The sequence below is a fragment of the Schistocerca piceifrons genome, chromosome 7, assembly GCF_021461385.2.
Source record: "Schistocerca piceifrons isolate TAMUIC-IGC-003096 chromosome 7, iqSchPice1.1, whole genome shotgun sequence".
NCBI classification, from domain to species: Eukaryota; Metazoa; Arthropoda; class Insecta; order Orthoptera; family Acrididae; genus Schistocerca; species Schistocerca piceifrons.
This window is the reverse complement of record NC_060144.1, coordinates 387,976,234-387,999,111: the sequence shown is the minus strand read 5'-3', so window position 1 is coordinate 387,999,111 and position 22,878 is coordinate 387,976,234. Positions and strand designations below refer to the sequence as shown.

At 40.8% G+C, this 22,878-nt stretch overlaps 1 protein-coding gene across 1 annotated transcript in view; it reads right to left on the bottom strand.

Annotated features, from left to right (window-relative positions):
• Positions 1-22,878, bottom strand: part of LOC124805723 (putative inorganic phosphate cotransporter) — a 131,998-nt gene that overhangs the window by 9,958 nt on the left and 99,162 nt on the right. The window contains exon 8 of the mRNA XM_047266293.1: positions 909-1,150. Within this exon, the coding sequence (XP_047122249.1) occupies positions 909-1,150 (242 nt within the window). The remainder of the gene's footprint in view (positions 1-908; positions 1,151-22,878) is intronic.

Genomic DNA, 22,878 nt, shown 5'->3' with positions numbered 1-22,878 from the left:
CCTATTAAACGATGCTAACATTGTTTGCTCAGACATGCCTCTGCTGATGATAAAAATTATAAATGAACCAAGGAAGTAGTGATATTAAATTGTCCAATCTACCTTACTTCTGAATCTAAGACGAAATACGTGCTTAAATTATTCACATGCGGAATGATGTAATGCTTACCAGTATTTGTGCTGTCTGCCTCACAGAAACAAGTACCGCATCGCAAATGCCGCAGTAAAATTCTCTCAGCATAATATTTAATATTGAGTTTTGAGGAAGATCATCAGCATTTCTGAATACTACGCGTAGACAACTTGAACACATATATGAGCAAGGCAACAAACTCGGATTTGGGGAGTAATGTTACAAATATTTGTCAGTTTTCTGTAGATGTTCAGTAAGCATACGACTCACCCGAAATATTTCTGAATCACTAAGTTTTCAGTTGCCAATTGCAGCAACAAACCCACATGCGATATTGTAAAATTTCGTAGCTTATGCGAAGGCAGAAATTATTTCGCTTGTGTGACCGCCTTCTGGTGAAGTATTGCAATATTTTGCTAACCTGATAGTTCCTTGCCTCAGACGCCGATACAGTAAGGCTACAGCCAGAAATAAATAAATAGTTCTTAATCACGTACAGACCGATAGTAACTTTTTGCCTGTCTACGACACGCCGGCCGATGCGAACGAATGGAATTCACAGGCAGGATGATGTGCTATGCACAGAGACCAGAGTTCTTCATTGTGGTATTGTAGAGCTAAATGGAAACAACACTATGTTAAATGTGACTGTGTCTATGAAAGCATAAGTGAAAAGTGGAAATAGCGATCGTTGAAATGTTATTTAACATGTTTTTATTAGGTACGTTTCTTGTCTACCCATCTGTCCAGTACCAGACACTTTGCAAGTACTTACCCGGCCTGATACAAAAGCGCTGGTGACTATCGGAGTGATGATCCCTGTGGAGTTTCCCAGAGTCAGATAAAGACCAGCCGCGCTTCCGTAGGCGCGAGGGAACAGATAGATGTGGTTCAGGTAGGAACCTCCGTAAATGGCACAGCGGAACACCATGGTGAAGACGAACAGCGTGATGATGGCTGGCACGTCGCAGTCGATGAAGGTCAGCGCCAGGAAGCAGATCGCAGGCCCAAAACAAGCTGCCAACATTTCAAGCGCACGGTTGCAATCAAGTACACTCTCATGTTATAACCCAATGCGATCGTCAGCTTAAACTTAAATAATGCAAAGGACCATTAATCAGTCATTATGTTACATTTAATGAACTTAAGTGCGTTAGTCAAAAGTGATTAGTTCAGAGCTAAATATAATGAAATTAAATCCACTGTCTCACTCAAAAGCTATAGAGCTGTACTCATGTACTCGTTCTGCAACTTAATCAAACATGCAAGAACAAGGATCAAGAAAATTAATCAAACGTAATTTTCTGACGTGAAATATACACACATAAAAAAAATGCATCACCCAGAACTCCTGGAGATATACGTTGACTGTGGACATTATATCACAGACACAGTCCATTTGACTATTCTGAGATGTCACTAAACCCGCCCAAAGATGCAAATAACCATGCATGAGCAGCGCCTATTAGACGGAGGGGGTCCGACAGCCGTTCAGTTCCAGCCATTCCACCAGGAACGATGTACACGGTTCGTGTTGTCTGTAGTTCAGCCATGCCTAGAAGGTCAATACCGCGGTTGCGCCGCGTGCGCATTGTTACTTTGTGCCAGGAAGGGTTCTCAACAAGAGAAGTATCCAAGCGTCTCGGAGTGAACCAAAGCGATGTAGTTCGGACATGGAGGAGATACAAAAAGACAGGGAATGTCAATGACACGCCTCGCTCAGGCCGCCCAAGGACTACTACTGCAGTGGATGACCGCTACCTACGGATTACCGCTCGGAGGAACCCTGACAGCAACGCCACCATGTTGAATAATGTTTTTCGTTCAGCCACAGGACGTCGTGTTACGACTCACACTGTGCGCAATAGGCTGCATGATGCGGAACTTCAATCCCGACGTCCATGGCGAGTTCCATCTTTGCAACTACGACACCATGCAGCGCGGTATAGATGGGCCCAACAACATGCCGAATGGACCGCTCGGGATTGGCATCACATTCTCTTCAGCGATGAATGTCGCATACGGCTTCAGCCAGACAATCGTCGGAGACATGTTTGGAGGCAACCAAGTCAGGATGAACGCCTTAGACACACTGTCCAGCGAGTGCAGCAAGATGGAGGTTCTCTGCTGTTTTCGGGTGGCATTATGTGGGGTCGACGTACGCCGCTGGTGGTCATGGAAGGCGCGGTAGCGGCTGTACGATACGTAAATGCTATCCTCCGACCGATAGTGCAACAATATCGCCAGCATATTGGCGAGGCATTCGTTTCATGGACGACAATTCGCGCCCCATCGTGCACCTCTTGTAATGACTTCCTTCGGGACAACGACATCGCTCGACTAGATTGGCCAGCTTGTTCTCCAACATGAACCCTATCGAATACACCTGAGATAGATTGAAAAGGGCTGTTTATGGAAGGCGTGACCCACCAACCACTCTGAGGGATCAACGCCGAATCGCCGTTGATGAGTGGGATAAACTGTACTAACAGTGCCTTGATGAACTTGTGGATAGTATACCATCTCGAATACAAGCATGCATCAATGCAAGATGACGTTCTACTGGGTATTAGAGGTTCCGGTGTGTACAGTAATCTGGACCACCACCTCGAAGGTGTCACTATATGGTGGTACGACGTGCAGTGTGTGGTTTTCATGAGCAATAAAAAGGGCGGAAACGATGTTTATGTTGATCTCTATTCCAATTTTCTGTACAGGTTCCGGACCCTCAGAACCGAGGTGATGCAAACTTTTTTTGATGTGTGTAGTTGCCACACGTTTATAACACCAATGTTGCTGAGTAATAGTTATGTATGCACCCAGAAATGCATTCACTTACTCAAACTGTAAATACACACCCACCTGACACAACCACGTCATAATAATTCCCTTTGAACCCTTCTGCATCGTGGTTGCGAGTAGTCTGCGATATTAGCGAACAAAGAAACATGGCTTTCAGAGCACGAAAAACCAGCCAAAGTTGCAAATTTTACTTTTTGTATTTACTCGATGATTATTTTCGGGCGGGAACCCATTTTAAAATCATGGTAACAATCAAAAATGCTGTTGCCGAAAACGCAAAAACCCTGTCAAAAAAGTGAAAACGAACAGTTTCATCGCATACAGGTGAGTTATCTGTATGCGCTGTAACTGTTCGTTTACACGTTTTTGACATGGCTTTTGCATTTTCGGAGATACCATCTATATACTCTGTAACTGCTCATTTAAGCAATTTTGACATGGTTATTCCATTATCGGAAACACCATTTTTGACTTTGTTACGATGATTTGAATATGGGTACGGGCCCAAAACTAATCATCAAGTGAATAAAAATGTGAAATTTGCAACTTTGACAAGTTTTTGTTTATACTGATTAACGGAAGTTGGCGACCTACAATTATTCCAGCATGTTGGAAGTTCGTGAACGTGCCTTTGCCCGTATAGACGTTGTGAGGCTTGTTGTGTTTCGTTGATCGTCGTTTGCGGTCCCACTGTTTCTTTTTTATTCAAAGCAGCAGTGCCATTGGCAAAAATTTTAGTGAAACCTGCAAGCAGACATCACGTCCACATTAACTCTAGCAATACTAAGACCGAGCGGGGTGGCGCAGTGGTTAGACACTGGACTCGCATTCGGGAGGACGACGGTTCAATCCCGCGTCCGGCCATCCTGATTTAGGTTTTCCGTGATTTCTTTAAATCACTCCAGGCAAATGCCGGGATGGTTCCTCTGAAAGGGCACGGCCGACTTCCTTCCCTAATCCGATGAGACCGATGACCACGCTGTCTGGTCTCCTTCCCCAAACCAACCAACCAATACTAAGAGGGGCGAGGGGGAGGTGTGCTTTGTGCCCAACTTTTATAAATATTTTAAAGTAGCTGTGTACTTTATATTTTAATATTTAAAAAACGTTTTTCTAATAAACTCATGTACCAGGTTCTATCACTGTTTTAAATTTTTTCACTTGTAGTTAATTAAAAATCAAAGGCTCATTGAGGTGGTAGTAGATGTGACTTTTCACAATGAATGTCATATTGACTATTTTCAGTTCCATCACCCTGCTTACGTATCAGTACATCTTCAGAAAGTAAGTTTTTCACAGGAGCCAACACCAGTTCACGAAAATTATATTTTTTACATTTTTTGATCTTAAAGTACCCCCATATTGGTAATATATGTTATCAAAAATGCATGATATTGATAGGTTGAAAGGTGGCTACACTGTGCCACTGCGCCAGAGATTGCGCCAAAGAGTACTATTAAGCCGCCTCCACAGTGCGTGTTAAGAGCTCATGGCAGTCAGTGCTTGTTATGAGATTGTAGAAGTCAGTGATTGTCGAGAATTCATAGCAGAGTGCTTGTTATGAGATCGTAGAGGACAGTGCTTGTTAGGAGATCGTAGAGGACAGAGTGCGTGTTAAGAGTTCGTGGCAGTGAGTGCTTGTCTAGATGTTGTAGTAAGGAGTGTTTGTTCTATGCTTTATCCAGTTATTTGATGGGAGAGATAGCAGATGTATTGTAATGAGTGCATTTCGTCAATATATACGTAGGTAAAACCACAATGTTCTTTTATTATTTGTGTGTCTGAAATAATGCGTCACTACAGGTTCAGTCAACAAAGCATCTGGCTTGTGTTCTTGTATTAGAGTGAATTCTGGTTTTATTGCGTAATTATAGTTTTTCTAAATTTCTTTTGTCACGTCAGTATAATTGGTATTTTAAAATTCTTATCTTGTTGGAGAAGAACCATGCCAGATGTGGACGTTGAGTCACACTCCCACATACAGAACAGTTACTCTTGTGCTTATTGGTTTTGTAGGTTTTATAGTTGCTGGGGACTTAATTAATTAACTGTGTTTACCAAAATTTTCTTACATTGTTTGTTGCAGTCAGATAGCGTAATAATACTAGTCAGGGCCAACCGTTTACGAGACTTACGTAATCGGACAGATAGCTACTACAAACCAAAATCATTTTCAATCATATATATTTAATTAAGCCCCCATGCACGTGGCGACCGCTGCTTCGGATCGTCCCTTGGAATTTTTCTGAGTAAAAGTAGTAGACAGTAGTTTTGTTGTAGTAATTTGTAGCTAGTAATTGTAGTCTATTTTGTATGTGTAGATTTGGTAATTGGCATTCTTCTAATGGTATTTTTCAAAATTTAATTTTTATTGCCTTGTATACGCGTTTGACAAATTAGTGCAATTATTTCAATTGTTCGTTAATCGTGTTTGAGGGAAACATATAGTGTGAATAGTATTGTTGGAGATAAGGAGTCATTGTGTGTGATTTTCAAACAGTGACGAATTTTTTTATGTTTTGTAAATGATTACGCGGTCTATGAAAAAGGCAAAAATGATGAATAGTGAGAATAACGAAATTGTTAACATGGCGAACTCGCCAACAGAGGAAAACAGTATGATGGATAATGAAGTGGAAAACAATGTAATAAGTCGGGAAGACAGTCCGGAACCATTTCAAAATTTTTCTCAATCAGAAAATTTACAGAATCTGAGATTAACGACAGAAGATTCTGGAATAGTATCGAACACAGATAGCTTTACAGCCATGCAGAAGGAAGCTGGTTTTGTGGGAAATGTGAGGGGTGAAAAGAATTTTGAAACAGTTACTATGGAGCAGTTGATGAGTGCTATATTAAATGTGGGATCACAGTTACGATCTGAATTAAAAACAGATATGGAAACACAAATAGGAATTATTAAAACAGAGATGGGAACTTTGCGATCTGAAATTAAAACTGAAATAGGATCAATTAGAACTGAGATGGAAGCAATGACAACACGGTTATGCTCACGAATAGGGACATGTTTCAAAAATACGAATGATGAATCAAAGAAAGAAATTAGAGAAGTACAACCGATTTTGAAGGGTCACAATAATAATTTAATTTCAACAGAAATCAGACAAGAGGAACAGGACAGAGAACAGGAAGAAAAAGATTGCGTGATAGGACAGAAATTTTCAGAGTTAAATTTACAACGTGTAAAAGATAAGGAAGAAATATTTGAGAGAATCGAGGAATCCGTACTAAATGACTTAACGCAACAGTGTGAACAGTCAACTACTAAATGTGACAATACCGAAACCCGAGTCGCGACATTTACAGAAGACGTATATAAACAGAAAGGACAATTAAGTGACTCATCGGAAAGAGTTGAGGAGATCTCAGATAAATTGACAAGTGTTAGTTTAGCAGAAGGGTATGAAGAAAGTAATTTGTTTCATTTACGGGATGCAACAAGAGAGCGCCAGGCGCGCGAACTTGACAACAATAGTCGTCATTGTGACTGGGACAGACGCGGTAGGTCTTTGTCGCCACGAGGCGAAAACTTTGACTATAAACACTTTTTGACTGTCCGGAAATTTAAGATCTTCCGCAATTCTAAGAATGAGATACATCCACGTGCATGGTTAGCTCAATTTACGTACGCACTTCCGCCAAAGTTGCCATTAAGTCACAAACTTGAAATTATGTGCAGTTATTAAAGTCCTCAGGGGATTCACTACTCTAAGTGAATATGTGCCGTAGCGAGCATAGGGCCCCGAGCTGTAGTGGTGCTATTTCTCTTTTAGTTTTCTGTACCGCTGCCTACTCTTTTACTATTCTTTGCATCTGTCAAAACAACTCTTCGACTATCAATCTATCTAGACAGTAGATAAACAATAACCGGATTTGACTATTTACCCAAAAGAGATTTTGGAAATTACCATGTGGAGTTACTGTACCTTCAGCAGCATTCATTCCTAGCTTAAATGAAATTTTACCTGTTTATCTTCGTGACAACATTACTTCTTATGTTGACGACATTCTTATTGCTAAACGTTCTTGGAGTGAGCACAACAAAATTTTGGATTCATTATTACGTATTTTTGCACGAGTTGGCATGACAGTGAACTTGGAAAAATCTGAATTTGGTCGTTCTCAGGCGAAATTTCTCGGTCACATTATTTCGACTGAAGGTATTCTTCCTGATCCAGAGAAACTAGATGCTATTCAGTTCGCAATGACATTCTTTTTAAACGGAAATCGGTCGACAGCTTTGTTTGGTTAGTTTGTATTCCTGATGAGTGGGTCAATAAATTGATTTGGTACACACATTTCAGTTATGCACACTTTGGTCCCAGAAAATGCTTTCATAAATTACGAGAAAATTGTTACTTCAGTAATATGGAAAAACGTATTCGATCTGTTCTTGCCAAATGCAAATTATGTCAAATGGCTAAGCCTCCAACGATTTCTCACAGAGCACCGTTGTTTCCTGTCATTCCAGCGAAATTAAAGGAGATGGCTGCAGTCGATTTGTTTGGTCCAGTGGTTCGTTCTACTAATGGTTTTGCGTACATTTTCGTAGCAGTGGAGTTGACATCAAAATATGTGTGTTTTACACCTTTACGCAAAGCAACAGCTCGTTCAGTATCTAACGCTTTTATCAAACATTTTCTTAAAGAAGTCGGTCACGTTGATAAGGTTATAGCAGATAATGGATCACAGTTTCGTTCTAAAATTTGGCTTCGTACTCTACAGTCGTAAAATTAAACCAATTTTCATTTCACTTTTTCACCCTCAATCTAACGCTTCAGAGAGATGGATGAAGGAAATCAATAAATTGTGTCGTCTTTATTGTCATCAGAATCACAGAACTTGGGATCAGTATCTTCATATTTTTCAAAACATTCTGAATGAACTTCCTAATGACTCAACTTCTTTACCGCCTATAATGATATTAAAAAATAAAGCACCGACAAATCGCATTTCTGAAATCGTTCCTTTTCCGCCTTCACGGAAACTGCGGCATTCTGAAGTTGTCAACCTGGCTCTACAAAATATTGCATCTGCGGCTGCTAGAAGAGAGAAATCAGCGAAACGTCCTGGTCGTTTAAAAACTTTTTCAGTTGGTCAAAAGGTATTAATTAAGTCTCATCGTTTATCTCACAAAGGAAAAGGCTTGTGTCGCAAATTTTTTCTGCTTTATAACGGTCCATATAGAATTCGCAAAATTATTCATGATAACACTGTCGAAGTAGAAACTCTTAAATCTCGACGCTCTAAAGGAATACATCATATATCAAACGTTAAAATTTTTGTGGAATAACATGCTTTAGAGAAACTAACAGCTACATGTAAACATGCAGAGAGTACAAGGATACCGCGCTGTGTTTTGGCGGCGGCACATACTCAAAGCAACAGTCAAGTCTGCGCGCCGCACAAGGCAGTCGTTGACCGCGAACAATTGCTTCCTACGTCACGCGCCTACAGCTGATCGAGCGCTCAGTGCGAATGCACTGACAGCCGTAAACAAATACACAGTTTAATTTCTCCGATTAAATTCAGTATAAAGCTATAGTGACTTGATGAATTCTGTTATTAACATTCAGTATTTTTCAGGATACGGTTGTGTAAAATATTTAAGAACTTCAGGTAAATTCTATGTGTCTCCGACGTTAAGAGGACTTACTATCGAGAAATTTTCAGGAAGAATGTAATTTCGAAGAAGAAACTAATAAACTAAAAAAAAGGTAACTGTTAATTGAGTTCATTTTTCAGGTAACATATTTTCACTTAGGTACGTACTTTAGAAGTAATTTGCTGCTCGCGATTACGTGATTCATACTTTGTGCTAAATTTTATGTTCTATGAAATTACTTGTAAAGCGACGTGTTTGCGTACATTAACTGATTTTGACAATGATTATTAATGAACTGGGTTGTAACTTGTGTATATTATGCATCGCTTGGCTGCACTGCTTTTTCACTGATGTTACTTTTTTTTTAATTATGTGCCTGCTGTGCTTATTTATTTAAATTATAATTGTAACCTGATTTATTGTGCTGACTGTGATTATGTATGTAGGTTATACTTTGTCATTTATCTGCTTGCGCCTTCATGTTTACTTATTAAGATGACATATGAACATTTATTTGCTTATGCTGGTATGATGCTAATGACCTGTTTATTACGTAAGATATATGTTTACTGCTATGCGTATGGATTACATATTTACACATTTCTGTTTTGTTGCCATAACTGCTCTTTAATTTGGTATATAGAAATGCTGATATAAGGTGTACAAACATAGAGTTTAGGTCACACTACTGTATTAATTATAGATTGTTCGCTTGGCAGAGCCTCGTTGTAAGAATTGTGCTGCATACACTTGTGGACATTCTGTTCACTACTGGTATATTTACTCGCTATTGCTTGTTTTGCTTACGCTCAGTGCCTTATATTTTTAAGATAAGAAAATTAACTGCTATAATTCGACGAACGACATTAGTACAAGAAAGTCATAGAAGTCACATGAGCTGAGGTTTTATGGAAGCTGTATAAATTTATGCTAATAGGAAGGAGGCTAACGACATGACAGACCAAAACTAGGTTTAGACCATTGACAGTCATTACACTGCATTTTTGTGAGCAATTGAAATAGGAAGTGACACTTGACACAAAAAATACTCCACATGTTTGCTTCTGCTATGATTCTTGAAGTGGTGTACACACTGTGAAATATTATGATCATTCACACTCCGTAATCGTACTTAATTACTGAGAGTTATTCGAACTAAGTCTGTTAGAGGTCAGGTATGCATTTCTTTTATTTAATGATGGACAAGGAACCAAAATGTATCTTATAATTTATAATGAGTAGAAGATTGGGCTCAGATGGATTACACAGAGGTTGTGTGTTGACAATGTGTCTTCGGATTGTATGGGATGCTGAATTGAAGTTGCATTAGGATTTTATCTGTACTTGTTCGAGGAGACTGACTAGAGGAAGGAGTTGTTATGGAAGTGAAATGATATTGGTGCTGAGGTTTATATTTATCGACGTATTATTATAGGTATTGAGAGTATATGAAGTTGATGATTATTGGAGTTTTTGTGGACAAGAGGTAAGGTAAATGATATTGATGATAAGAGTTATATGTATCGACGTATTGAAGAAGTATTAGTGACGTATTGAGATTATGTGATGCTGATGATTATTGGAGTTTTGGTGGATAAGAGGTAAAGTAAGTGAGGAGCATATTTTTTTTTTTGTTGGTCTTATGGAACAAGGAGGATGAAGATACCAGACTAGAACACTAAAATAGAAGGAAGATAGTCTATACACACACTTTGTTAAATCACTAAGCAGTATGTACTTTTTTTTGAAGAGAGGAAGTAATTGCATATCGTGGCTCACTGACAGTTGTTCAGCAACAGTACATTTTGATCTGGCTTGGCAAACATTGGTCTTGACATGATGACTATGACGTTGACTTAACTATTATTGACTGTTATACATTGCTGCCACTACTACTTGATACACATGATGAACATCAGATTTTGACAGAATTACATTTACACAGTTAACACTATTCAATTACACAGTAGTACTTGATGTGGATGAAAGATGAGTGAGTGTGTTTTGTGTGTTTTCCTTTACTAATCCTACCCACCTATCTCCTAAATATTATTTTATTTGTTGGTAGTGGCTTGCACTGACACTCATAAATATTATAGGTTTACTGGTATTTGTGTATTGTAATAGTTAATAGGACAATTATCTGACATCATTTGTGTGTTTGTTATGATTTGTATGTTACTGTAAAAGCATTTGTATGTGCATTCAAACTATTGTTCATGCCTGAACTGTCTGATTAGTGAAGATAAATATTCTGAACTGTTACCGGCACTTTTCAACATGATGTGTGACATTTGGTCGTGTTTAATTTCTGCTGATGAACTGTGTGATCAGTGATTGTAAAAAAAAAATTATGGACTGTTACTTGTACCCTTTCTTCATGATTGGTGCCACTAGGACATGTTTAAATTCTGCTCATAAACTCTGATGAACAGTGTGATCAGTGCTAGTGAATTTGATGGAACTGCCTCTGCTGAGAGATGTGACTTGTTGCTGTCTGCACGTGCTCAACATTACTGGGTGCCACAGATGGAACTGCTTCTACTGAAATGGTGTCACTTGTTGGTGTCTGCACCTGCTCAACATTGCTGGGTGCAACTGATGAACTGTTTCTACAGAAATGAAGTCACTTGTTGCTGTGTGTACCTCTGCAACTTTACTGGGTGCCACAGATGGAACTGTTTCTACTGAAATAATGTCACTTGTTGCTGGGTATACCTGCTAAACATTGCTGGGTGCAACTGATGGACTACTCCTACTGAAATGATATCACTTTTGGTGTCTGCACCTGCTCAACATTGCTGGGTGCAACTGATGAACTGTTTCTACAGAAATGAAGTCACTTGTTGCTGTCTGCACCAACTCAACTTTACTGGGTGCCACAGATGGAACTGCTTCTACTGAAATGATGTCACTTGTTGGTGTCTGCACCTGCTCAACATTGCTGGGTGCCATTGATGGACTGCTTCTACTGAAAAGATGTCCCCTGTTGCTGTGTGCACCTGATCAACATTGCTGATGCCACTAATGGACTGCTTCTACTGAAATGGTGTCACTTGTTGGTGTCTGCACCTGCTCTCAACATTGCTGGGTGCAACTGATGGACTGCTTCTACTGAAATGATGTCACTTGTTGGTGTCTGCACCTGCTCAACGTTGCTGGGTGCAACTGATGGACTGCTCCTACTGAAATGATGTCACTTGTTGGTGTCTGCACCTGCTCTCAACATTGCTGGGTGCAATTGATGAACTGTTTTTACTGAAATGAAGTCACTTGTTGGTGTCTGCACCTGCTCTCAACATTGCTGGGTGCAACTGATGGACTGCTTCTACTGAAATGATGTCACTTGTTGGTGTCTGCACCTGCTCAACATTGCTGGGTGCAACTGATGGACTGCTCCTACTGAAATGATGTCACTTGTTGGTGTCTGCACCTGCTCTCAACATTGCTGGGTGCAACTGATGAACTGTTTCTACTGAAATGAAGTCACTTGTTGCTGTCTGCACCTACTCAACATTGCTGGGTACCTCTGATGGACTGCTTTTACTGAAAAGATGTCACCTGTTAGTATTTTTTTTGTATAAACTAATCATTGAAAGCATTTTATGTGAACATTTGTATAAACTGATTTTTTGTATATTGTGTAAACTATTATGTAAAGTCACATGTATGAAAAGAAGTTGTATTGCTTACTGTATTTCATATGTTAGGTTAGTAAAAGGTCAGTGCAAAGCCAAAAATTTTAACTAATTATGTGATGTTTAGGTATTAATATTATCTTTTATTTTTGTCTGTATTTTTCTGGACGAATTTGGTGGTATTTTCACCACCAATGCTGGCAAAAATACCATCAAATTCTGGCCTGTGGAGGAGGGGCATATGAAAGGTGGCTACACTGTGCCACTGCGCCAGAGATTGCGCCAAAGAGTACTATTAAGCCGCCTCCACAGTGCGTGTTAAGAGCTCATGGCAGTCAGTGCTTGTTATGAGATTGTAGAAGTCAGTGATTGTCGAGAATTCATAGCAGAGTGCTTGTTATGAGATCGTAGAGGACAGTGCTTGTTAGGAGATCGTAGAGGACAGAGTGCGTGTTAAGAGTTCGTGGCAGTGAGTGCTTGTCTAGATGTTGTAGTAAGGAGTGTTTGTTCTATGCTTTATCCAGTTATTTGATGGGAGAGATAGCAGATGTATTGTAATGAGTGCATTTCGTCAATATATACGTAGGTAAAACCACAATGTTCTTTTATTATTTGTGTGTCTGAAATAATGCGTCACTACAGGTTCAGTCAACAAAGCATCTGGCTTGTGTTCTTGTATTAGAGTGAATTCTGGTTTTCTTGCGTAGTTATAGTTTTTCTAAATTTCTTTTGTCACGTCAGTATAATTGGTATTTTAAAATTCTTGTCTTGTTGGAGAAGAACCATGCCAGATGTGGACGTTGAGTCACACTCCCACATACAGAACAGTTACTCTTGTGCTTATTGGTTTTGTAGGTTTTATAGTTGCTGGGGACTTAATTAATTAACTGTGTTTACCAAAATTTTCTTACATTGTTTGTTGCAGTCAGATAGCGTAATAATACTAGTCAGGGCCAACCGTTTACGAGACTTACGTAATCGGACAGATAGCTACTAAAAACCAAAATCATTTTCAATCATGCATTTAATTAAGCCCCCATGCAAGGTTTAAAAGCACTTAGTGGGCGAAGTATTTGCCAGTGATGATGTTTTAACTGTTTAAAACGAAATATTTATCGCAATGAATAAAAAAGCGTTTCAGTAGTTGCATGCATGGTACCAGTATTAATACCACATGCACACAAATTTCGTAAATATTACGAGTATTTCTGAAGTATCAGTCCAGTGAAGAGGGTTGGACGATTTCACATGTTTACATCACTAAAAACTCTTCAAGTCAGTGCAGTTGCAACAGCATTCAAGGAAATGTTTGTAGAACAGAGCATACTATTCCGTTTAGACCAAGTCATCCATGCTACAAATACACTGTCAGCAACTGATGTCAAAGTACGATTTCAAGATCGAGTGACTGACACCCACTGTCAGATTATGGTGTTAGAATACTATTTTACTTCCGGATGTCTGTTGGTTGGGTCAACTATCATTGCCTTGTTTGTTTATCTGTGCAGTTTCCGTAGATAAGACTTAAAGACTTGATGGAAGTATGAAGCCATAATCACAATCAATGTAAATATGACTTTAAAAATGCTGGTAGGCTGCTGAAATGAAGGAGATCTAGATGGTAGGAAATCCTTTACTGCGCTGACGCTTTTTGAGCAAAGTCCATCATCAGAGCGCCTAGTAAAAAATTACAGAGAAACGATGCAAATAATAGTACATACAGCGACTTAGCATTTCAACTTGTTGAAATCGAGTAGAGCAACTAAACAAAACGAAATACATACCACTCCTTAGAAAAGAAGGTAGAGTGGATGCATAATGACGTCCATACAGAACTGACAAACAACATTTGTTGTCTAATACAGTAAGTGACGTAGATCACTCAAAACCAAAACATGAAGTGAGACGGGCTCACTACGGAGCCATAATCAAAGAACAGAGAACATAAGTTGAGCGCCCTCTACATCGTATGATGCGTCGTAAGTTTAAGAAATAAAATCAGTAAAAAACAATTTTATGTTTTGTTATTCTTCATTAAAATTATGAAAAATGACAACAAGTAAAAAGAGCCACCAGAAACTTTCTAGTTTCTTGTGAAACAAATAAAACACAGTTTTCAGAGGAAAACTTACGATAGTCCCACTAGAGTTGAAATGGTTGAAATGGCTCTGAGCACTATGGGACTTAACATCTGAGGTCATCAGTCCCCTAGAACTTAGAACTACTTAAACCTAACTAACCTAAGGACATCACACACATCCATGCTCGAGGCAGGATTCGAACCTGCGACCGTGGCGGTCGCGCGGTTCCAGACTGAAGCGCCTAGAACCGCTCGGCCACACTGGCCGGCCCCACTAGAGTTCCTCACGATTGATTATAGCTGTGAATGCACGAAGTCTGAAGGTAACTTACAGGGAATTTCACAGTATTTAGGTTGCGGCCTTAATGCAAAGCAGTATAAAAGCAGTTGAAGGTTAACATATTGTTAAAAAAGTCCTTATTTAGTTTTTCACTATCACATCATGGGAGAAATCGAATAACCGTTTACGACAGCTCACTACCTGCTCATTTATCAAAAGATTCAGATCCTCCTGATAGCTCACGTAAATTTCAATTTCCTCCGTACCTTTACCACCTCAGTGCAGGATGGACAAATCACCATTGATGCTTCTTAAGCAATGCTTGAAATCTCTTATACGGCCCCCTAATGAACTACGGTTACCAGCATATCCATGCTCACGATACGTAACCTGAAAATCCTTCCTAGTTTGTCCACTGTAATGTTGCGCACACGAGCCACTACTGACCTCGTAGACCCCCGACTGTGCTAAACTTACTAATCGCTGGATCCAAGCTATGTCGCCGTATTTTGCCAACTTCATTATTTGTCCGAAAACCCATCGTAACGTTGACTCTATGGAACGTATTAGCAATTTTATCTGACACAGGACGATAGTACCAAAGTGAGATATACTTTTTCATCGTTGGCTCTCCGCTTCTCCGCTTCATGTAGCCACGATTAGGGCCACTGGCACCAATCAGAGAGGGCCAAAACGACATGTGCGCGGAAAGTGAGTTGGGCAGCTCGTAGGAGCTTTGGACCGCCGCAGGACCGAGGCCCACGAGAAAGACAGGTCATGGTGCGTACGTAACAGCACGTGACACTGCAGGTCTTACAAGTGCAGCAGCCGTGTCCGGCGCCGGCCAAGTGACTATTTCAGACGAATTTAATAATTCTTGACAGCGTTGTTAAATACATGCAATTTGTCGATATCACGTGAAAAAAATTAAGACCTCTACTGGGTACGTTTTCAGTCAAAAATTTATTTCCTGTGGTCCCTGCACGAAGCCAAGCGTTCGCGAAGGGGGCGGCCAGGCCGACTAGTGTGAAGTCACAAGTTCGTTGCAGGGCCCGTGTATCTCGTTGGCCCCGCGCGGGACCGTGCGATGTCAGGTGGTACGAGGGGCCGGCGCCACGTTTGTGACTACCGCCCCCGCCTCCCTACAAGAGTTAAGCAACCTTAGTTACCTCCTTTCGACATCCGAAACCAGTCTCCACACCTTACTAAGCGTGAGCCCCTGGTCCCTGTTAAAGCTGTTGCTGCCGGCAGGGGTGGCCGAGCGGTTCTAGGCGCTACAGTTTGGAACCGCGCGACCGCTACGGTCGCAGGTGCGAATCCTGCCTCGGGCATGGATGCGTGTGATGTCCTTAGGTTAGTTAGGTTTAAGTAGTTCTAAATTCTAGGGGACTGATGACCTTAGAAGTTAAGTCCAATAGAGCTCAGAGCCAAAACTGTTGCTGTTTATTGTAATCTCAGCCACCTCTTTGCCTAACGGAATACCAGTATGTTGACACATGGGACACGAATCTCGTCGTTTCAAACTGTATTTTGTGTCCCTTTTCCAAGCAATGCTCAGCCATGGCCGACATGTCGAGCTCCCTTTGTTTAGTACGTTTCTTGTGCTCGGTATATCGCTCTGCAACTGTGCGAATTGTCCGACCTAAATAGATACTGCCACACTCGCAAGGGATACCATACAAGCCGGGCGCACGAAGAGCTATGTCTTCTTTAACAGGTCGCAGCATATCTTATATCTTGGGGGCGGGTGGGAAAACTTGTCTCAGTCTACGCCTCTGCGGTACACGTCGTAAGTTGCTGCTCGTTGGCCCAGAGTATGGCTGAATTTTATTCGAATTGGCGAGGCACGAAAACCGAGAAGATTTTATTCAGGCGTGGAAACGATGTAAGTTACAGTCTTTATGTATTGTGATGAACACTTATACGTGGAAATCACGCTGTGATACTTGATATAAACATTGTGTGTGTTTCTGTTTTCTTCCCCCCTAAAACGGTGCATACTGTGGTTCGCTTTCGTGCATAGTGTCATATAGGCCTAGGAAGAAATATCACCTGCCTGCCTAGTATGATGTTTTTAGCAGAGCACATGTGTTTTGTACAGTTATGGGACAATTTGCGTGTGGAAATACTGCAAGTTACATCATTTCCATAGTTTACGTGCATCTTTTACATGTGAAAGTGACAATAAGGTTCTGATGTATTTTTCTCATATAGATTTAGCACTTGGAAATACAAGTTACACACTTACGTATTTTGATAAATAATACACATACTTCAGATACTTGAACATGAAGCCAGTATACACAGTACAGAGGAAAGTTAAACTTTCTGATAAACTGTAACATGACTGTGTGATATCTGATTATTTTTATGCTTTTTGTTTTTGCTATTTTTAAGGGAAGTACTTGGCTTGCCAAATCGGGAAGAAGGCTTCACATTTTTTTGCTGGAAACGAGCAGGCCTAGGCTTTCGTCTCATTGTCTGGCATTAGCACAGAAAGTGAGCCGCAGAGGCTCTTGAGAAAAGATGTTGGTCCCCAGGGCACTGCAGTTTCCAAAAGTCGGCTACAGTAAGCTCCTGCGCCCGACTTTGTCGACAAATGCCGTTTTCTCCTTTTAATGCAGTCTGTCGTTAAGGCATTGGATATCTGTAGTGTGTCACTGAGTGTGACGACTTCACCTCACTGTACGCAGATCTGAGAACAGACCACTGCAACTCTGCTCGGGGACAGACAGAAAATTCGTACTGTTCCATTGCACATACATTTTGTTATCCAATCAAATGTGTCTTATCCACCACAGTGCTTTGGCGTGGAGGGATCGACCAATGAGTGAAACATCGCTAGCAGCTGATACCAGCCTTTTGCATGTTAAGATACGATCTGGAAGCCAAGAACAGTCCAACGACTTGCGGGGTAAGAAATCACTCTCATTCTGCCAACGGCCTTATCAAAGAGGGCACAGGACCAGGTTTAGAGCACTTGCACTCTAGCTTTTGAAGTGGGAAACTACTACTAAAGGCGGAAGAATCATCAATGATAAATGGGATTAGGATGCACAAGGCAACGGAAACCACTGCATTAAAGACACATGACGCGTATATACAGGACATATGGCCAGTAATTGGAAGAGTCTGAAGCAAAAGCTTCAGGACTAGTCTCCTATTCGGATTTCCTTGAGGGGACTGCCAAGAGGGAGGTGACTATCAGAAAAAGGTTGAATAACCAATGAAAGGACAATGTTCTAAGAGTCGGGGTGAGGGATATCAGAGGCTTGAACGTGGTAGGGAAGCTAGAAAATCTGAAAATGGAAATGCAAAGGCTCAATGTAGGTATAAAGAGGATCATTAAAGTGAAATGGAAAGAAGACAAGGATTTCTGATCAATGTCTATAGGATAAAATCAACAGCAGTGGAATATGGTATAAAGGGAGAGGGTGAGATACTGTGAACAGTTCAGTGGTAGAATTGTTCTCATCAGAATCAACAGCAAACCATTCACCGACAACAATAGCTCAGATATACATGCTGCTGTCGCAAGCTAAAGATGAAAAGATAAAGAAAGTATATGAGGGTACTGAGCGGGTAACTCAGTAGGTAAATAATAGTCATGGAGGATTGGAATGCAGTTGTAGGGGAAAGAGTAGAAGAAACGGGTACGGGAGAATATGGGCTTGGTAGTTGGAATGAGACAGGAGGTAAACTAATTGAGTTCTGCAATACATTTCAGTTATTAATAGTGAATACTTTGTTACAAAATCACAATAGGAGGAGGCATACTTGGAAAAGGCCGGGAGATACGACAGGATTTCAGTTAGATTACATCATGATCAGGCAGAGATGTGGAAAACGGGTACTCGATTGTAAGGCGTACCCAGGAGCAGATATAGACTCAGATCACAATTTAGTAGTGATGAAGAGTAAGCTGAAGCTTAAGAGACTGGCCAGGAAAAATAAAAGTGCGAAAAAGTGGTACCAGAAGTACTAAGGGATGAAGAGATATGCTTGAAGTTCTCAGACGCTGTAGCTACTGCAATAAGGAATAGCTCAGTAGGAAGATCAGTTGAATAGGAATGGATATTTCTAAAAAGTGCAGTCATAGAAGTTGGCAAGAAAAACACAGGTACAAAGAAGGTAACTGCAAAGAAACCACTGGTAACAGAAGAAATACTTCAGCTGATCGACGAAAGAAGGAAGTACGAAATGTTCAGGAAAATTCAAGAATACAGAAATATGTCACTTAGGAACGTAAGAAACAGAAAATGTAGGGAAGCTACGGCGAAATGGCTGAAGGAAAAATGTGAAGACATAAAAAAGAAATGATTGTCTGAAAGACAGACTCAGCATACAGGAAAGTCGAAACAACCTTCGATGAAATGAAAAGCAAGTGTTGTAACATTAAGAGTGCAATGGGAATTCCACTGTTAAGTGCAAAGGAGAGAGAGGGTAGATAGGTGGAAACAGTACATTGAAGACCTCTATGAGAGCGAAGACTTATCTGACGACTTGATAGAAGAAAGAAAAGTCAATGTAGGAAAGATAGGGTATCCAGTATGAGAATCAAAATTTAAAATAGGTTTGGAAACTTGCGATCGAATAAGGGAGAAGGGATAGATATCACTCTACCAGAATTTCTAAAATCGTTGGGGGAAGTAGAAACAAAATGATGATGTACAGAATATGTTAATCTGGCGACATACTATCTGACTTTTAGAAAAACATCATCTTTACAATTCCGAAGATTGCAAGAGCCGACAAGTGCGAGAGCGCAATCAACTTAACAGCTCTTGCTTCAAAGTTGCTGACGAGAATAATATACAGAGAAGAAAAAGAAAAGTGAGAATGTGTTAGATGATGATAAGTTAGGCTTTAGGGAAGATAAAAGCACCAGAGAGGCAGTTCTGATGTTAGGGTTGACGATGGAAGCTAGACTAAGGAAAAATCAAGACTCGTTCACAGGATTTGTCTATTTGGAAAAAGCGTTCGACAATGTAAAATGGTGCAAGATGTTCGAACTTCTGAGAAAAACAAAGGTAAGCTATAGAAAAATACTGGTAATATACAATATGTACAAGAAACAAGAGGGAACAATAAGAGTGGGAGACGAAGAACGAAGTGCTCGGATTAAAAAGGATGTGGGACAGGGATGTAGTCTTTCGCCCCAACTGTTCAGTCTGTACTTCGAAGAAGCGATTACGCATATAAAAGAAAGGTCCAAAATGGAATTAAAATCCAAGGTGAAATGATATCAATGATAGGATTCGCTGATGAAATTGATATTCTCAGTGACCTTGAAGAAGAATTACAGGATCTGCTGAATGGAATGAACTCTCTAATGAGTTCGGAATATTGACTGAGAGTAAATCGAAGGAGCGGTCTAACGCATTGCTCTCCGGGCGGGAATGCGTGCGGTCCCCGGCACAAATCCACCTGGCTGATTAGTATCGAGGAACGGTGTGCCGACCAGTCTGTGGATGGTTTTTAAGGCGGTTTTCCATCTGCCTCGGCGAATGCAGGCTTGTTCCCCTTATTCCGCCTCAGTTACACTATGTCGGCGATTGTTGCGCAAAGCCTTTCTCCACGTACCTGTACACCATAATTACTCTACCACGCAAACATTGGGGTTACACTCTTCTGCTGTGAGACGTTCCCCGTTCCCGGGGTGGTGGGGGAGCGGGGGGGGGGGGGGGGTAGTTACGCGGAGCCGAACCGCTCAATAATCCTGGGTTCGGTGTGGGGCGGCGGTGGGATGAGTGGACTGCTGTAGCCTGTTGTTGTGGGATTATGAACCATTTGAACAACTGAGGGCCATGGCGGGGACGAAGCCTGTCCGTCGTTTCTAGGTCCCCAGTTCCGTACAATACAATACAGATCGAAGGAAGACGAAACTAATGAGAAGGAGCAGAAATGAGAACAGCGAGACTTAAAATAAGGGTTAGTGATGACGAAGTAGATGAAGTTAAGGAATCTGCTCCCTAGGCAGCCAAATAAGCCATGATGGTCGGAGGAAGGAGGATATAAGAAGCAAACTAGCACTAGCAAAAAGGGCATTCCTGGCCAAGAGAAATCTAGTAGTACCAAACATGGGCCTTAATTTGATAAAGAAATTTCTGAGAATGTGCATTTGGAGTACGGTATTGTATGGTAGTGAAACATGAAGTGCGGGAAAAGTAAAAAAAAAAAAAAAAAAGAGAAGAGAGTCGAAGCATTTGAGATGTGGCGTTACAGAAGAGTTTTGAAAATTAGGAGGACTGATGAGGTAAGGAATGAAGGAATGAGGAGGATCTGCGCAGAGTCGGAGACGAAAGGAATATGTGGAAGACATTGACGAGAAAAAGAGACATCTATTAAGACATCAGGGCATAACTTAAAGAGTACTAGAGGGAACTGTTGAGAGTAAAAACTGTAGAGGAAGACAGAGATTAGAATATATCCACAAAATCATTGAGGACGTAGGTTGCAAGTGCAACTCTGAGATGAAGAGTTGGCAGGGGAGAGGAACTCGCGGCGGACCGCATCATACAAGTCAGAAGACTGACGGCTCAAAATAGAAAAAAAAGACAAGATTGGGAAGTTTCTGCAGGGTTCCCCCGTATTCGAACAAATAAAGCAATATTTTCATCGCCACACTGGCAGTAGGATTGGGTTACCCCTTTTACGTGGAGTTTCCTAAAAATTTGGGAGTTAGAGGAGACTAATTTCAGACATTTGCGACCCTTCAGGAAGGAAGAGAGACTTCTTGTCTTGGGACCCAGTGGAGAGCGCACTTGCTGTCTTCGATTTGGGCGATCTTTATCTGGTGGAGACTGGCACGCCCTAGTTCACGTTTGCCAAGTTTGGTGTAGCATTTCGCATTAGCGCTACTTACTTTCTGAGCAACTGACACTTTGCACGAGTTACCGTCGCAACTTGTGTTGCCTGATTAATTGTTTTGTTTCGTGGATCCTGAACTCGTTTACTGTGTGAGCTCCACAAATTAGGAAAGCTTTTAGTGTTCCCAATTATTCTTCTATGGAAATGGGGTACCTTCCCTCAGCGCTGGGGGGGGGGGTTGGTCTTTATGAAAATAATCTCCTGGAGAGTTATGTGTTTCAGTGTCGGGAGACATTGTGCTCGTTGTGTTGGAGCAATTTCTCAGCCGGTTTTACGAGACTTTGTATGAATTTTACGAAAAACTTTGTCTTTCCCATTTTAAAACGTTATATGTCGAGATCTTACAGAAATTAATGACTCGTTAAATTAAGACATGATTTGAATCTCATATCCAGACAATTGTCTTACAACTGATAGTGGTTGGGCTATCCTCTAAAAAATAAATATAGCCAATTTATCTGCATTTCTAATTTATTTGACTCATTGTGAAGGTGTTCCGTTGTAAAAATGGATAAAGCATCTGACCGTTTAACTTGTATGCATATCTTGTGATAAGTTGCTTTACTAATGTATAAGAAGCATTATACTCGCTCGTCTAGCGTGCTATTGAGGATATTATACGGCTGACTGCATACCTACATGTACTACAAACGAAACAAACGACGCAAACATTCCTAAATACTACAAGGTTTTTGGACACTTATGAAAATGGCCCAAAATTCAGGTGTGTGCGTGCGTTTGTGTGTGTGTGTGTGTGTGTGTGTGTGTGTGTGTGTGTGTGTGTGGGTGGGTGGGTGGGTGGTTGGGAGGGTGGGTGGGTTGGTTGGTGAATGGGTGTGGGTGAGAGAGGGAGAGAGACAGAAAGAGAGAGAGAGAGAGAGAGAGAGAGAGGGAGAGGGAGAGCAAGAGCGTGCATGCGCGCATTAAATTGAGCGTCCACTGTGCCTTACACAAAGTATGTGATAAATTAGTCGAACGAAACTCATTGACAAGTGCTGCTTAACCCAAAAGCTAGATCACCAATGCCAAGTTGCAATAATACTCTCGATATTTTTATGTATTCTTGAAAAGTAATTCAGTACTTTTGCACATCGCACAAATTTCAGACCACTCAAATGCTTTTGAAAATGACTGCTATGTAGACAATCCTTTCAAACATGGAGCAAGATTAGCAAGTTTGGGTACCCTTGAAAATGTTGGCAGCTTATGCAAAATTCAGATTTTTCAGATACTTCTGAATGTGATGCAAAATTTAGATTATTCAGATACTCTTGCAAAGGGCACCATTGGGTCTGTAAAGCATAACTGCACTTTTGTGCCATCTTGGATTTTTTGCAAATTCTCACCGCCTCCATCTTGCATTTTTTAAAAATTTTCCGCTACTACAGTTTTGGATTTTTCGGAAACTGCGACGCCGACTAGCAGCGTTCACTTGACCTGTGGCCTAGA